Source organism: Gekko japonicus, unplaced genomic scaffold, assembly GCF_001447785.1.
Source record: "Gekko japonicus isolate JY-2015 unplaced genomic scaffold, Gekko_japonicus_V1.1 scaffold55, whole genome shotgun sequence".
NCBI lineage: Eukaryota > Metazoa > Chordata > Lepidosauria > Squamata > Gekkonidae > Gekko > Gekko japonicus.
In genome coordinates this window covers 1,740,512-1,758,603 of record NW_015160837.1, presented here as the reverse complement: position 1 = coordinate 1,758,603, position 18,092 = coordinate 1,740,512, and the positions used below count along the sequence as shown (strand labels likewise).

At 49.6% G+C, this 18,092-nt stretch overlaps 1 protein-coding gene across 1 annotated transcript in view; it reads left to right on the top strand.

Moving 5' to 3' along the window:
* Nucleotides 1-11,808: 11,808 nt before the first annotated feature.
* The window catches only part of NWD2 (NACHT and WD repeat domain containing 2), a 130,250-nt gene continuing 123,966 nt past the window's right edge, over nucleotides 11,809-18,092 (top strand). Inside the window, exons 1-2 of the mRNA XM_015418172.1 lie at nucleotides 11,809-11,861; nucleotides 17,176-17,971. Coding sequence (XP_015273658.1) covers nucleotides 11,809-11,861; nucleotides 17,176-17,971 — 849 coding nt within the window. The remainder of the gene's footprint in view (nucleotides 11,862-17,175; nucleotides 17,972-18,092) is intronic.

Below are 18,092 nucleotides of genomic sequence, written 5' to 3'. Positions count from 1 at the left end.
CCCATAGGTATGAGGATCCCAGACTATTAAGGGCTTTATAGGTCTGGAGACTAATTGGTAGCCAGGGCAGCTGCCACAGAATTGGAACAATACGAGCAAAGCACAATGTTTCTCTTTGCTTGCTCTTGTTTATGGATATCTGCAGGGCTCTTTTTGTAGAAAAAGCCCAGCAGGAACTCATTAGCATAATAGGCCACACCCAACAGCAGGAACTCATTAGCATATTGGGCCACACCCCCTGACAGCACAGCTCATTAGCACATTAGGCCGCACCCCCATGTTACCAGAAGTGTGGTTATCCAGCCACACCCACCTTTTGCTTCTTATTCTGTTGATCTTGTTTGTTGTCAAAACCCAGGGCTTTTTTGTAGCAGGAACTCCTTTGCATGTTAGGCCACACACCCCTAATGTAGCCAATCCTAATGAGTTTCTGCTGTTGGGTGTGGCCTATTATGCTAATGAGTGCCTGCTGGGCGTGGCCAACTTGGGAGCCAGCCGGAACTCCGTTCCTGTGCGTTCCTGCCCAAAAATAGCCCTGGATATCTGTTTATACACATTTCTTTGCAAATCTTGCTAGTAACAATTTAATCGTCGAGATATCCCCTGGGTCAGTATTAAAGTGGGATATAAATGACTCCCTGGAGGATTCTCCCCCACCATGTTCTGTCACGAAGCCCCAAATCCTTAGGGGGAGGCCTCAGGCCCACCAGACAAGAGCAAACTCCATCTAATGAGCCCATGGAAGTGGAGAAAACGGAAACTCCCCGAAAGAGACCCACCCTCCTCCTCAATCCCCACAACCCCCTCTCAGAGAAGACTACAGACAATAGTGGGTCTGAGTCGAAACTGGGGCCAAGAGAAGAAGCAAGTGCTTCAAAGCCCAAGGGACCTAGTTAACCAGTCCTGCTCAGGAGGAGGGAAGCTTAGCTCTGAGTCGTGGAAGGATCGGAGCTCCCATTCACTCGACAGGAACGTTGAAGCCATCAAGTGCTTCCAGAATCTTCAGCCGGAGTTTAACAAACTGTAAAGCCATCTCACTCCTCAGCCTGTACACCTCCCTTGCTGTGTTGGGTAGAGCTCTCCGGGACTTTGGCTGCTTCCACGTGGCAACGATTCTCTGAGGAGCTCTCATAAGAACATAAGAGAAGCCAATGTTGGATCAGGCCAATGGTCCATCCGGTCCAACACTCTGGCACACAGTGGCCAAAAATACCAGGTGCCATCAGGAGGTCCAGCAGTAGGGTTGCCAAATGGCACTTACCCTTGTGGTGGGGGAATCCAGCCTGGCTCCCGGCATGTGCGCGCGTGCGTGAAGCGCACGCATGCTGCCTGCACGTCACAGGGAAGTGATGTCATGATGCTGGGCACGCTGGGGCGGGGCCACAGCCATTTGAGGGGGAAACTCTATGTTTTCCCCTCAAATGGCTGTGGCCTCACCCCCAGCATGCCCGGCGTCATGACGTCACTTCCCTGTGACGTGCACGCGTGGGTGGGGTTTCCCCCGGGGCCCAATTCCGCCATGGCGGAAATCGGGCCTCCAAAGCGGGGTTTTCCCCGCCCCCTGTCCCGATTTGGCAGCTCTATCCAGCAGTGGGGCCAGGACACTAGAAGCCCTCCCACTGTGCCCCCCCCACCAAGCACCAAGAATACAGAGCTTCACTTGCCCCAGACTGAGAGTTCCTCTCTATGCCTTGTGGGTAGCCACTGATGGACTTCTGTTCCATATGCTTATTTCCTCTTGAAGCCATCCATGCCTGTAGCCACCCGCCCTCCTGTGGCAGTGAATTCCATGTGTTAATCACTCTTTGGGTGAAGGAGGACTTCCTTTTATCTGTTCTAACCTGACTGCTCAGCAGTTTCACTGAGTGCCCATCGCTGCTTCTATGCAAGAGGCATCTGCAGTAGCAACAGAGGATCCACGTGTCTGTTTTCAAAGCATTCCTTGCTTCAGCCATTCCCTCTCATGCCACCAGAAAGGCTTTGAATGGCCGCTGTTAAATCTCTCTGGCGTTATAACATGATAGTGATCTATGGCCATGATGTATTCGTTCCTCTGAATTCCCAGCATGCTTTTTTTTTAAAAAAAGGGGGAAGTCTCTAGCCTAAAGTTTGGGGATGGTGTGACGTCATTTCCAGGGGATGCTGTAGGCTGTCTTCCCTAGTCTCCATAGTCTTTACCAGAGATTCCTGGAGTATCACTGTGTGGAGGCCATATCCTCATGGGGCAGGAAACTGGGGCAGCGAATGCCTCATCCTGAGCAGGTAAACAGGAAGCCTGTTCCCGAGATTCTTTATCTGAAGACGGCAGGGACTGAACCTGGGCCCTTCTGCAAAGTAGGTGCTCTGCCCCTGGAGCTACGGCCCCTTCCCATACCGGATGTGGCCTGCCGCATTCTGAGCTCAGGTCCTTGCTGTTGCCGCATGGCAAATTAGAATGCAGATTTCTGTATTTTTTTAAAAAAATGGGTGTTGTTTTTTTTAAAAAGCACACTGCAGCATATCTTAAGAGTCATGAAGACAAATCTTCTCCGCTGCCCTTTCAACTAGGCAGGCTGCCCAGCCAGAAATCTCCCCTTATCAACTATAACGAATGGCTGCCTCTCTCACCTCTTCCCTTCAATTATTTAGGTGTCCCCCACACTTAGATTGGCTACCTGCTGACAGCATTGTAGAGTGGCACTATTAATCATTAACTGTCATTGTGCTTCTCTTTCTTTAAAATGAAAAAAAAAGAGTAAGGACCAAAAATAGAACATCATTTCCTTCCCCTCCCCTGGTGATCAAGGGACAGTTGTGTGCTGCAAGGTATTATCCCTTTACATGAACTGTAAGAGTGGTGGCTCAAGTGGTTAAGACGCTGAACTGCAGGCTGTGGAAGGTCGGTAGTTCAGCAGTTCGAGACCCGAGTGTGCTGCATGACGGAGTGAGCTCCCGTCTCTAGTTCCAGCTCCTGTCAACCTAGCAGTTCGAAAGCAAGAAATTGCAAGTAGATAAATAGGTACTACTTTGGTGGGAAGGTAACAGTATTCTGTCCGCCTTGGTGTTTAGTCATGCCGGCCACATGACCATGGAAATGTCTTCAGACAGCGCTGGCTCTTCGGCTTTGAAACGGAGATGAGCACCGCAACCCTAGAGTCGGATTCGACAGGCTTTGGAGCAAGGGAACCTTTACCTTTTTAAGAGTGGTTGAGCAGTGGAACAGTCTGCCTCGGGAGGTGGTGGATGCTCCTTCACTGGATGTTTTCAAGCGGAGGCTGGATGACCATCTTTCAGGTATGTTGTAGGTATGTAGGGCTATCTTTCGGCTATGCTCCTGCAGAGTGCAGGGGGTTGGACTAGATGACCTGCAAGGTACCATACCCTGACAGCCATACATCTATCGTGTGCAGCAACGGGAACACGTCCGAGATATTAAAGGGGTATCTCCATCAGCAGCCATTCCTAAAACGGGCAACCAAGCTCTCCTTCCTTCTCATTCTTGCCACAGCTGCAGAGTTGACACTTGAAGCATCCCTTCTCCTTTCAATATGAAAATAAGAAGGAAGGAAGAACTGGCTCCACACAATCTCCAGATTATCTATAGCCCAACATGACCAGGAGACGCTTAGTCTGCATAGGTTGTCAAAGTAACGAGCGTTAACATCAGATATAATGCTGTTATCGAGATCAGGATATGTGTATTTCAAAGGCATTCTGCATTTTTGCCCCATGATGTGGATCGTATCTCAGTTATTCCACCTGTTTGTCAGCCAACATGTGGATTGTAAGGGTATGTAGGTGGAGTGCATCAAAACCTCAGTGCATCACAATCATATATCTGTTTCATTTATCACATTTTTTTTAATCCCACCCTTTCTCCAAGGTATTTGGGGGAGCATACATGGCTCTCCCCATCGCCACGTGAGTCTCATGACCAATGCTCCTTCTAAGCTATGGAGTCTTATGAGCAAACATTCTACTTGGTGAGTGGCTGGCTTTAAAGTTGTGAGCGATCGATTGGGCTGCTGCAGAAATCAGTTTGCTCTGGAGACAGCCTTCCTGAGCGAAGACAAAAAGGTGTGAACCGGAGGCTAAAAAAATGGTGAGCTAGCTCACACTAACTCAGCTTAGAGGGAACACTGCTCATGACAACTCTGTGAGGCAGATGAGGAGGAGAGAGCATGATTGGCCCAAGGTTCACCTGGGGAGTTTCCTGGCAAGCAGCAGTTTGAATTTCAGTTTGCCCAGCCCTCACCCAGCACCTCGACCGCATTGGCTCTCAAAACTGGCCAGACATTTTGCTGTGATATTGACCATTTCTCAGAAGTCTTTTCATAGGTTCAGTAAAAATGGCAGTCTGCCCCTCCCCAGGAAAATGAGGTTGAGGGCACATGCGGCACTGTATGTCGTGTTGCCAGCCTCCAGGTGGGGCCTGGAGATTTCCTGCTATTACAACTGACCTCCAGACAACCAAGACAGACAATCTCCAGACAATGCGCATTTTCTCATCCAACATTTCCAGGAAAAGGAAGACTGAACAACAATGAGTCATACCTTAGATGCAGTAAGTAGAGAAGTAAATTAGAAACAAGCTCTGGTTTCACCAACCATCCTATGTGTTACAGAATTAATTCCTATAGCTATAGTAGGGGACCCATGAGGTTTGGGATCCAGGCGTTTCCTATTTATTTACTTATTTATTTAATTAATTAAACTTGCTAGGCCAGTTTGGTGTAGGGGTTAAGTGCATGAACTCTAATCCAGGAGAACCGGGCTTGATTCCCCACTCCTCCACTCGCAGCTACTGGATGACATAGTTCTGATAAGAGCAGTTTCTGTCAGAGCTCTCTCAGCCCCACTTACCTCACAGGGTGTCTGTTGTGGGGAGGGGAAGGGAAGAAACTCATGCAGTGCCTCTTCGGGTAGTTCAGCTTCATGTATTTATTCATTTATTTATTAATTTCAATTGGCTAGTCAACCCTTCCCTGCAAGCAGGGCTCAGGGTGGCTTACATCAAATAGACATAGTGATGCTCCATTAAATAACAATTAAAAACTACTAAACAATATACCTCAGACAATATAAGTTCATTATTTAAGATGGCGAAAAAATTTCTGCTCTCACCAGCTCCCTGAGTGAAGGGATGCAGAGGGCCGGGCAGGAGGGTATGAGAGTGCCAACCATCACTATCCTCAGCCGAAGGCCTGGCGGAACACCTCTGCCTTGCAGGCCCTACGGAAAGGCAGTGAATGCCAGAGGGCCCAGATATTTTCAGGCAGGGAGTTCCACCAGGCAGGGGCGAGGGCTGAAAAGGCCCTGGCCCTACTTGAGGACAGCTCTGCCCCGTAGCTAAGGACCTTTTAGGGAGGGGGCCTGGGGGGGCTGCCTGCTAATCCAATCAAAGGCTCCAAGGCAAGGGCTGCAGCAGCCACAGCCTCCGGGTTCAGCTCCCCCCCCCCAAGGAGCCCCAGTGCCCACGGCACAGCACCAGGGACAGCCTCTGAAATCACTCCCCTTGTCCTCCCTGTCAACAGGCTGACAGGGGAAATTGGGGTAGGGGAGCCGAGGCTCAGGAAGGGGGCCCATAAAAACGGCTAGGGGGCCAGGCCCCGTGGGCCCCGCGTTAGCTACGGACCTGGGACAGCTGGAATTCTCTTGGGCCGGGGACCACAAGCCGATTGTTATTGCTGGAGCATAATGCTCTTCCAGGGACATATTGAGAGAGGTGCTCCTGAAGGTATGTGGGCCCCTGACCACTAAGGGCCTTGAAGGTCCACACCAAAACCTCGAACTGGATCCAGTGCTCCACTGGGAGCCGGTGTGGCTCACACCACACAGGTTGAATGTGTGCTGTCCAAGGGGGCCATTTACTTCCTTCCTCCCTTCCTGCCCTAGCTTTCACCCCAAGGGGAACCTGAAGCAGATTACATCATTCCCCTCTCCTCCATTTTATCCTCACAATAGCTCTGTGAGGTAGATTAGGCCGAGAGTATGAGTAGGGTTGGGAAATACCTGGAGATTTGGAGGGGTGGAGTCTGAGGAGGGCAGAGTCTGGGGAGAGGATGGACTTCAATGGGGCATAATGTCATAGAGTCCACCTTCCAAAGAGGCCATTTTCTCCAGGGGAACTGATCTCTGTCACTTGGAGATCAGGTCCAATCCCAGGAGATCTCCAGTCACCTCCTGGTGATTGGCAACCCTACTATGAGGCTGGTCCAAGCTCACTCAGCAAGCTCCAATGCAGGGAACTGAAAATCGCCCTGGAGCACCTCACAATAGCTCTGTGAGGTAGATTAGGCCGAGAGTATGAGTAGGGTTGGGAAATACCTGGAGATTTGGAGGGGTGGAGTCTGAGGAGGGCAGAGTCTGGGGAGAGGATGGACTTCAATGGGGCATAATGTCATAGAGTCCACCTTCCAAAGAGGCCATTTTCTCCAGGGGAACTGATCTCTGTCACTTGGAGATCAGGTCCAATCCCAGGAGATCTCCAGTCACCTCCTGGTGATTGGCAACCCTACTATGAGGCTGGTCCAAGCTCACTCAGCAAGCTCCAATGCAGGGAACTGAAAATCGCCCTGGAGCAAGCAGCCCCACTGCTGGACCTCCTGATGGCACCTGGTATTTCTGGCCACTGTGTGACACAGAGTGTTGGACTGGATGGGCCATTGGCCTGATCCAACATGGGCTTCTCCTATGTTCTTATGTCTGGGGCAAGGGATGCTCTGTATTCTTGGTGCTTGGGGAGGGGGCAACAGTGGGAGGGCTTCTAGTGTCCTGGCCCCACTGCTGGACCTCCTGATGGCACTTGGTATTTTTGGCCACAGAGTGTTGGACTAGATGGGCCATTGGCCTGATCCAACATGGGCTTCTCTTATGTTCTTATGTCTGGGGCAAGGGATGCTCTGTATTCTTGGTGCTTGGGGAGGGGGCAACAGTGGGAGGGCTTCTAGTGTCCTGGACCCCCTGATGGCACCTGGTGTTTTTGGCCACTGTGTGACAGAGTGTTGGACTGGATGGGCCATTGGCCTGATCCAACATGGGCTTCTCTTATGTTCTTATGAAAGCTGAGTGGCCCCACGGTGCTACAAGCCAGGGCTGCAGGGGTTGTTCAGCTCAGCGATGCAGACAATGGGTCTTCCATCACTCATTGCTTCTTCCCGAAAATTGGAAGAAGTGTGGAAAAGGCAGCTGGCAAACTCACACCGACGACCGTCGTCTACGAAAGGTCCGAGCCACACTGCCCCTGAGGCGCTGGCATCCATCGTTCAGAATCAGAATGATTTTATTCACGGCAAGAGCCAGGACGTTAAAAAAAGATAAAACCAAAGTCGGTGAAACAAGAAATCCAATAGAATAATTATAAAAACATAAAATAATAAAATGTAGGGCTCTTTTTGTAGCAGGAGCTCCTTTGCATATTAAGCCACACACCCCTAGTGTAGCCAATCCTCCAAGAGCTTACAGAGCTCTTCTTACTGGGGCTACTGTAAGCTCTTGGAGGATTGGCTACATCAGGGGTGTGTGGCCTAATATGCAAAGGAGCTCCTGCTACAAAAAGAGCCCAAAGTAACACAGAGAGATGAGGACATGGCGATTATGACAGACATCGCCATTGTCGCGTACAGACGAAGTGGCTAAATGCCTAACATTTACCTGACGGAGCTACTAATAACTTTCTGATTCTTGAGGCAAGTCAACCAAACTTGGCTTAATTTAAGTATAACCTCTGTTTGCCTATTATCCAGAAAGTTCTTCAGGAGTTGTGTTTTTTGACTGGAAGTGAGAGGAATAGTTGTGGGGAATGAAGGGGTATCACGATAATTGTTATATGCCTTGCAAAATTCAACGTTCCCACTAAGCTGCGGAGCCTTGTGAGCAAAAATTCTACTGTGTGAGCTACTGCCATGAGAGTTGTGAGCCAGCGATATGGCTACTACCTGAATACGTTTGCTCTGGGGCCCTCCTTCCTGAGCTAAGACAAAAATGTCTGAGCTGGAGGCTAAAAAACTGTGAGCTAGCTCACACTCACTCAGCTTAGAGGGAACACTGCTTGCAATCATATATGCCATGCATTTAAGTTTCTATGCCTTCATTACAGCAAGGGCATAGTTATGCCAGAGCCTGGTTACGCTCACTCCTGGCCACCAGCTTCCCACTAGGGTAGTGACCCACCTGGAAATGTCCCCGTAACTTAAATGGCCAATCCACCCCTACTCCCATGGCACAGTAGGGACACAAACCCGGGTCTCCCAGATCTGAACTCTAACCATGACCTCACACTGACTTCTGTGGCCAGTTACCAGAACAGCGGTGAACGTGATCGCAAAAGATGCCTACCTACGTGTGCAGACTAACAGTTCATTTACACACAAAAAAAAAATAGAAATTGGATTTTGTGCTCCCCAGCACTTTTCAGCCCCTGTGCGGGACCGTTTTCGTTCGTGGCTGCAACGTCTTAACCTTGCAGTGACAGCCGTGCAACCTTAGCTATTTGCTCAATGGATTATCTGGCAGAGAGGGCTGTCTGAGTGGCTGAGCTGCCTTCCTTCCCTGAAGAGTAAGCAAACGGCCTCTGTGACATCCACACCCTCCATCATTTCACAGATGAAATTGGGACACGTAGATTTGGTGACACCTGCTCTCTTATGAAGGATCACTAACAAGAGGCCCTGTGCTTTCTCCTCTCCCACCCGCACACACACAATGAGGCTTTTCCTCATTTCCTGCAGTGAAAATTTATGTATTAAGTTTGCAACATCTTGTCCCATGCTAGCTTTTCAGGCAAGTTCGGTTGGGGGGGGGGGGACTCTGTCATCAGCAGCGGAAGAATATCAAGTAAGGCACTATTTTATTTTATTATTTTATTTTCTGCTCAAGGCTATAGCTGTATGAGCAGTGATGATAGATAGATAGATAGATAGACAGACAGACAGACAGACAGACAGACAGATAGACACAGGGCTATTTTTAGGCAGGAACGCACAGGAACGGAGTTCCGGCTGGCTCCTGAGTTGGCCACGCCCAGCAGGGACTCATTAGCATAATAGACCACACCCAACAGCAGAAACTCATTAGGATTGGCTACACTATGGGTGTGTGGCCTGCGAAGGAGTTCCTGCTACCAAAAAAGCCCTGGGTTTTGACAACAAACAAGGTAAACAGAATAAAATGCAAAAGGTGGGTGTGGCTGGATGAACACACTTCTGGTAACACAGGGGTGTGGCCTCATATGCTAATGACCTGTGCTGTCAGGGGTGTGGCCTGATATGCTAATACGTTTTTGCTGTTGGGTCTGGCCAATTATGCTAATGAGTTCCTGCTGGGCTTTTTCTACAAAAAAAGCCCTGGATGGATGGATGGATGGATAGATAGATAGATAGATAGATAGATAGATAGATAGATAGATAGATAGATAGATAGATAGATAGATAGATAGATAGAGGGGTCATTTCCTGCAGGAGCACACAGGAGCAAAGCTCTGGCAGTAAAGAGCCCGGGGGCGGGCACATGACCTTGGGCTGGATGACCTTGGGCAAGCCGTAGTTCTGATAAGAGCTGTTCTTTAAAAAGAGCAGTTTCTGTCAAGAGCTCTCTCAGCCCCACCTACCTCACAGGGCGTCTGCTGTGGGGAGGGGAAGGGGAAGGCATCTAAACAAACAAACAACCTTTATTGGCATAACTGGAAGGGAAAGGACTCCCCTGGGTAGTGAAGAACGGGGTATAAATCCAATCTCCTCCTCCTCCTCCTCCTCCTCCTCCTCTTCTTCTTCTTCTTCTTCATCTCCCCGGCACCCTCTCCCCCCCCCTTGAAGAGCTGAATGCTAAATATGCCATCTTGTTTAAAATGTTTAAATATCTATGTTGAATGTTTTAATACTGAATTCTGTCGTTTTAACTGGTTTTAAAATTGTATTGGATTTGATGTTGTTGTAAACTGCCCTGAGCTCCACGCAAGGGGGGAAGGGCGGTTAAGAAATCGAAATACGTAAATAAATAAATGGATGGAAACGATTAGGCTGCCTCTCTAGGCTGTTTTCTTAACTGCCGTCCTGCTCTCACTCCAGGTAGGTGCCACTTACTGGTTGTTGTGGCCTAGACTTTCATGGCATTCAGGTGACTGACGTCTTTGTCCCTCAGCCATCACTGGAAACCAGCCACCCTAAACCAGCTTTCAGTCTTAACTAGGCAGCGAAAGGAAAGGAAATATTTACATACGGGAAATGAGGTGGGAAATGACCCTGGAGAAGACCCTGATGCTGGGAAAGATTGAAGGTCAAAGAAGATGGGGACGGCAAAGGATGAGATGGTTAGACAGTGTCATCGACGCAACGAACATGAAATTGAGCCAACTTCAGAGGACAGCGGAAGACAGGAAGGCCTGGCAGGAGCTGGTCCATGGGGTCGCGAAGAGTCGGACTCGACTGTGCGACTGAACAACAACAACAATGAGGTGGTGGAAAGGAATGAGAGGCTGAAGGTTCCCCACAAACTGCCATGGACAAATCATTCCCTGTTGAAGAACTTTGTGGTTTAGTCTGTACAGCTAAGAGAAAGGAAGCGCAAGAACAAATTCATTAATCTCTTTGAAGGACCCAGACAACCATCACAGAAGGGTTATAAATAATACGTGTGGAAGCTGCTGAGCAGCAAAGAGCTGAATTCTGAATGCCGGGCAGTTTATAGATTTAATTTCCTCCATACGTAGCTGGACTCCTTCCAGCTTTGCCTTAGAATAGCTGATGAGGAGCTCCAAGCCGGCCCAATAAAAAATATCCCATTAACTAAACAGTCTCTTCCACCACAAACTAGAGGCATAATTTAGCCAATAGAAAGCTGTTACCAGGATAGATCTCTACATTGCAAGCTCAACTGCTAGCATGATAGTTCTCAGCTGCTGCAAGTTAATCACTTCTGCCAGCCTAAGCAACAATTTAATGGGTACCTGCCCTAGGTGGCAGCGGGCACCCTCCTCCATTGTGGGGTCTGATGGAGTATCGGCGGCAGCAGAATGGCGAGCGTCGACGGCAGAATGATGAGCGGCGGTGGTGACGAGTGAAGTGGCGAGCAGTGGCGGCAAGGAGGCGCAACACCAGTGGTGGATTGAACGACGGCGGAGGCGGAGCCAGAAGACGCAAAGGATGTAGAGGCGCAGGCGCGGCAGAGCCAAAATAGACAGAGCCGGAGCCGCACTGATGCGAGCCACACGCCAGATGGGTCCGCCGAATACAGCCGACTCCAAAGACCACTGGAAGAAGAAGAAGAGGAGCCAAAACCGAAGCCGAGTCGACAAAGCCGAACCGGAAAAAGAACAGCGAGTCCCTCCACTGGGTGTAACTGTAAGCCGCTCAGAGACCCCTCGGGGTTCGAGCGGGATACAAGTCGAAAGCATAAATAAATAAATAAATAAATAAATAAATACATTCTGATAAGAAGCCAGCATGTGGGGGTGATGAATTTTATAGTCAAGAAAGCTAACTCTTAGGCAGGAAAAAGTCTCTTGAAGGAGACCAGTTTCTAGACACAGTGTTAGAAGGGATCCTAGAGGTCACCTACTCCAACCTCCTTGGCTCAGTGTGGGAACCGGTCAACTTCAGCACCCCACTCTGCTTAAAGCAGTGCATGCCTTTTAAAAATGTTTAAACTTATTTTTAAAGGATTTACAGGAGAAATTCTTGTGGGGCTGGGACTTTAAGAAAGAGGGCAGAGCCCCCAAAAAGCCCCACCATAGCTACGGGCCTGTGCTTAGAGGAGAAGTAGCACTGGGACAGGTGGATCTGAAAGAGAGTTCGATGAACTGACGTATCACCAGCTTTTAGCCATGATAGCCCAATGGGGCCTCCAGGTTTAGACTGCCAGATGTTGGGGAGCAGTCAGCTGGTGAGGTGAGTGGGCTGGCTTGTGGATTTCCCTGTACATCTGGAAACTGGCCACTGTTGGAAATGGGATGCTGCGGGCCCGTAGCTAAGAATTTCTAAGTCGGGGAGGGCATTTAAATTTCTCAGGGGGCACTTGGCACTGGCTAATTTAAATAATTTAATTATTCAAAGGTGGGAGGCAGAGCTGAGCTCCTGAAATAAAAAGGGAAAGGGGGAGAAGAGGAATGGAAGTGAAATCATGGGCTCCGAAGCCAAGGGAGGGATTGGGCAGTGCGGCACTTGCTTTGCCAGCTTGCAAATGGGAGGGATGAAGGCGGTGGGGGCTTGCCTTGCTGGCCAGTGAGCAATGAGAGAGAGAGCAGAGCAACGGTGTGTGATAACCCAGCCCAAGGGGCTTGACTTGCCAGCTGAAAAGAGGCAAGAGAGAGCAGCAGCTGCAACAATGTGAGATTGGAGGCAGGGCTCGCCTTGCTGGTCTGCAAAAAGCAAGAAGGAGCAGCGGCGTGGGCTTGGAGGGCGGGAGGCAGGGGGGCTTGCCTTGCTGGGAGAGAGCGGCGTGGGATTGGAGGGGGGAGGGCACGGGGCTTGCCTTGCCCAGAGAGAGAGGTGTAGGATTGGAGGGCCAAGGAGAGAGCGGCAGGCAAGAGAGGGTGGCACGAGGCTTGCTGGTGGCAGTGATGAGTGCAATAAATAACATTAAAAATTGGAAGTTGGGGAGCCTGGGCTGGGTGGTAAGTCAGTGGGCCAGCCCCCAAAAGGCTCCGATGTAGCTACGACGCTGTGATGCTGGACCTTTGGTTCAATCCAGGGCTTTTTTTGTAGAAAAAGCCCAGCAGGAACTCATTAGCATAATAGGCCATACCCAACAGCAGGAACTCATTAGCATATTGGGCCACACCCCTGACCATACAGCTCATTAGCACATTAGGCCACACCCCCATGTTACCAGAAGTGTGGTCATCCAGCCACACCCACCTTTTGCTTCTTATTCTGTTTACCTTGTTTGCTGTCAAAACCCAGGGCTTTTTTGGGAGCAGGAACTCCTTTGCATGTTAGGCCACACACCCCTAATGTAGCCAATCCTAATGAGTTCCTGCTGTTGGGTGTGGCCTATTATGCTAATGAGTTCCTGCTGGGCGTGGCCAACTCGGGAGCCAGCCGGAACTCCGTTCCTGTGCGTTCCTGCCCAAAAATAGCCCTGGTTCAATCCAACATGGCTACTCTTATGTTCTTATGTATGTAGCAGATCAGCAGCAAATTGGCATAAAGATAATAAAGAAGTTAACAATAGATATGAAAACTAAAAAAAAAAAAAAAAGATCAGCCAAACGGACCCTTACTAAGTGCCAACCTTGGTGCACTGTCTGTCTTTGTAGTATTGGGGTCTTAACATTCTGCCCAATCAGCAACTCAGGAAGTGTGGCCATACCTCCCTTCCCCTCACGTTCTTTCAGTGAAGCCTTTCTCTACTCAGTCATGAGGCGAACTCCGTCAATTATATGCTTGCTCAAGACTCACAAAGGACCTGGGGAGAGGCATTCTTACAGACAGCCACAGCATGTGTCCACGAAGCCGCAAGATAATGACATAAATCTAAAAGGTTTGCGTAAAAAGATCAGAGAGATGGGATCGTTTACATCTCTGTAAATTCTCGGAATGGCTTCCTGAGCATCATTGGAAGCAGATGATACAAGAACACTGGAAAAGCCAGGCAGCTCTGGATCTAGTTAGTTTGCCTTCATGGGAGACCTGCTGGGAATTTATTCACCCATTTATTTATTTATGCCATTAAACTTATAGCCCTCCCTCCCCACATTGTAAGCTCAGGGAGGGTAACAACATATGTGTATCGGCAATAAATGCAGATTTACAATTTTAAAAACATATCCCAATAATGAATTTAAAATCCATAAAATCATCCACCTTGTTCCTTATTCCTACGCTGCAATCCTAAAAACAGCTTTCCTGGGAGTAAGCCCTATTGAATAAAATAGGACACACTTCCAAGAAAACCAGTATAGGATTGCCCCCAGTATATGTTACCTTGAGGTCCCTGATGAAAGAAATGTAGGACATATAGGAAATTAAAGGATCAATGAAGATGTAAAGATACCTAACAGATACAAGTATATGAGACTAGAGGTGCTAATATGCAGTGCTGATCTTACTCATTTTTGGTGTTTCTTTAATCAGAACCTGCCAACCTAGCAGTTCGAAAGCAAGAAATACAGGTCCTGAAGCGTGGTCAACAAGCAGCCGTGCGGAAAACGACAGAGCCAAGCCAGAAGACGTCTACACCAGGCAGTGACAGCGTGTGCAATTAAATGAATATATGTTGTCTTCCCTTTCCCCTACAAAACATTGTTAGTCCCTTGTCTATATATAAAAAGAAATTGCAAGTAGATAAATAGGTACCACTTCAGTGGGAAGGTAGCAGCGTTCCGTGCGCCTTGGTGTTTAGTCATGCCAGCCACATGACCACGAAAATGTCTTCGGACCGCGCTGGCTCTTGGGCTTTGAAACGGAGATGAGCACCGCAACCCTAGAGTCGGATTCGACTGGCTTTCGAACAAGGGAACCTTTACCTTTAATCAGAAAGTAGTTCATTTCATTGATGCCAGTTATCAGGAGGGCTGAGGAACTGTGTGCCACCTATTACAACCTCAAGAATGAAACAGACTTTTCAGTGTTAACACTTTCAGCAGAAACCTCTAAATCCTTGCTTCCCATTTAAAGCAAGTTTCTTGGCCTCCTGCTGCAGAGAAAATCCAGATTTAAAAAAAAAGAAATCAGTGTTGGATGTGGACAGAATTCCAACTAATGTACCATTTGCAATTTACCTTTTTTGGGAAGTAGATGCCTATCCAAGGTGTTGCTCTGAGAAACAGTATGCTGGACTCAATGGAACTAGCAGTGTGTGTCTTATCCAGCTATGCGATTTCTGTATCGTTTAATGTGTCGTGTTAATACTTACACTTTGGCTGTGGTCAGATGGGCAGTTTGTGTTGATATCCTTGTGGTACCCTTGTGGATATAAAGAGCATGATCAGACAGCAACAGCTGCCTTCTGTGCCCCAGTTGTCGCCACCTGGCTCTGACCTGCCTTTGAAGTGGAGTAATCAGGCACCGGGGAAAGTCCAGTCTTTATGGATGTCAGCACTTTCAACCCGCAGTTCCAGACAGCTGAACTTCCCTGTTGTGAACTGAAGCCATTTGGGACATGTGAACCATCAGATGCATTTTCGTCTTTTTCCCAGTGTCGTTGACGATATGCGCATACATGCATATGCCCCCATATCTCTATATATAATAATTCTGTTTTGGTCATGGACTCTCTTGAACATTCCACATGCTCCCAAATCAGTTGGCTCCCTGATCTGTCACTCAGAAGCTGTTCCTATCCACTGGCTGCATTGCCTGAGTCTCGCCTCCAATATTCTAAACAGTTTGCTGTTCCTCTCCCCCCAGTAGCTAATAGAGGTCATTTGCATATGCGGCCTGATTCTCCTTTGCCTCGAACATTCTAAACAGTTTGTTGTTGCTGTTGGGAGTCATTGAATGTGTCCTGAGGTAAAATACATATCCCAGTTTTCCCTTAAACAGTCACTGGAGTTGCCAAAATACATATCCCAATCTTGCCTTAAACGGTCCCTGGAGTTGCCAATCTCCCTGTGGTGCCTAGAGATCTCCCAGAGATGTTCCCCAGCCACAGCACATCATTTCCCCTGCACAAAATTTCCCAGCTATTACAGTGGCTGCTTTGGGCAGTGAACTCTATGGCATTATACCCTGCTGAGGTCTGGCCCTCCCCTTAGTATTGCCAGCCTCCAGGCAGCACCTGGAGATCTCCAAGATCAGTTCTCCTGGAGAAAATGACTGCTTTGGGCAATGGACTCTATGAAATTATACCCTGCTGAGGTTTCTCCGCACTCCAAACCCTGCCTTCCCCAGGCTCTACCCTCAGATCTACAGGTATTTCCCAACCCAGAGTTGGCAACCCTGTAACTGGCTATGGAACCACTTTCCAGACCCTTGGAAACCAGAAGACATGGCATAGGAGGAGGTGCTTTTCTACCTTACCTGCCACTGCATAACCCCAAATCAACATAAGTCAGGGGTGGAGGGAACCATACCTGTTACCATGAGGCTGTATTCCCATACTACCCACAACGGGCCTTACTCCTAGTATTCTTTATAAAACCGACTGGATTCTGCACTCCGTGGCTGAGGTGTGGCAGGAATGTAGATGTTTGATCATGGGAGGTACACACGGGGAAGCCACCTCAGGGAGTGCTATCTGGTCAAAGCTTTGTCAAACTTGGGGCCTTGTTTGCCATGGAATTTCTCTGTTCTGTCTTTCTAGCTTGCAACTGTTCTGTATCTGACCTGTGGGGGGGGAGGCATGAGTGATTGAATGAGTGCCTGTGTGAGAATCTGATTTGCTTAGCCACTTCATAACTATTTTCCGGAACCTCCTGACTGGGAAAAATGTGAACATCCTTGAAGCCAGTCTCTGCCAGCTATCTTGTCATAGATAAATAAGAGTAGTGGGGGGAGGGGGTTGAGGAGCATGCATAGTTTTTGGTGGGCTGAATGGATGGCATGATTGGATGGGTCACTGGGGGGGTGTTGTTTGAATCAGGTATATTATCAGACTACCGCCAAACCCAGTCAATTCTGACACAGATGGCTTCTACTCGACACAGCTACATATTTCAATAAACAAATCTTCACCAAAAGGGTGTTGTTGAAAGTGAGTTTGTGCAAGAGTCTGACAACCTTCCCAGTTGTAATGTATCCGCCATTACCACGTGCACGACCGTTGGGCCATGCGGTCAAGCACAAGCCCCAAGCTTCGTTCCTGAAGAACAATAGCGGAGCGGATCCTAGCCCGCACCAACCAGAGGGCCAGGTCCGCGGCCGAGAGCCAATGGGACTCTCGGCCACTGTTATAACCTATAGGGTCACTAGGGGGTGTGTTTTGGTGGTGGGTTTCTGGGCATATATACCGGCCTGCGTGCCGGGGCTTCTTGTCTTGTTCTTCACTAAATAAAGTACTCTTTGCTGAATCACTCCACGTTTCCGAGTACTTTTCACTGGCGACGAAGGTGGGATTCTACCCTTCCTGAACAGACCCGGAACCGAAGCAGCAGCACCGAGCACTGATCGCCACCGACGCCACAGCAACTCCGCTCGCCGGGATCTTCGCTCCATCGCTCTGCCCTCGCTCCGTCAACTAACGATCACAACCGGCGCCGCAGCACCTCCGCTCGCCGGGATCTTTCGCTCCATCGCTCTGCCTCGCTCTGTGACTACCAAGGCCCAGCATCAACGACCGGCTGCCCGCCGCTCCTGCTCATCTTCGGCTAACCGCCGCACTTCACCGCGCCGCGTCGTTTCGCTTGGCTCGCTTCCCCCACCGGCTCTCCATTCCCGCTCAGCTCGCCGTGACCTCCTGGCCGCCACATCTCCTCGGCTCTACGAGCGGCGCAAACGTCGGAATGTCTACTGCATCCAATGCCTCATCCTCGGGAGCCGCCGCCGCCGCTGGGACCTTCCACGAGGGTATCGCGGCCTTCGACTTGGCACACCCCGAGAGATGGACCACGTGGGTAATGATACTGAAGAATTACCTAACATGCCTGAAGGTTACCGATGCGGAAACAAAGAGGGCCCACCTTATACGCCTATGCGGCATGGATACCCTCCTGCTGTTGCAAAGCTTAATTGCTCCCAAAGAGGTCGAGACAGAAACTTTCGACGCCCTCATCGCGTCCCTCACGGCCCATCTCGCTCCCAAACCAACAAAGTACGCTGCGCGCATGGACTTTTGCGCAAGAGTCCAAGCACCGGGCGAGAAGGCCGCGGATTTCCTGGCCAACCTTCGGCAGGCCGCCACGAGATGTGAGTTTCCCAGCCTGGAGGACACGTTGTTGACCCAATTCCTGGTGGGTCTACGGGAGGCCAAATTGAGAAGGCGCCTAATCCGGGAGGACGACCTCACGGTGGCCAAAGCCTTGAAGGACGCGGCGGCTTTCGAGACGGCACACCCCAACCGCATCCAGGTCCATCGCACTCAAACCGAGGCGGAGTCGGCTGACTCCGAGGAGGACGAGGTACAATAACTCCAGCGCAAGCCCTCGCATGCGAACCGATCGAAGGGAGCCCAGTCAACGAGGACTCCGGAGACCGCCACACCATGCGCCAGCTGCGGAGAATCGCATGAGCGCCGGACCT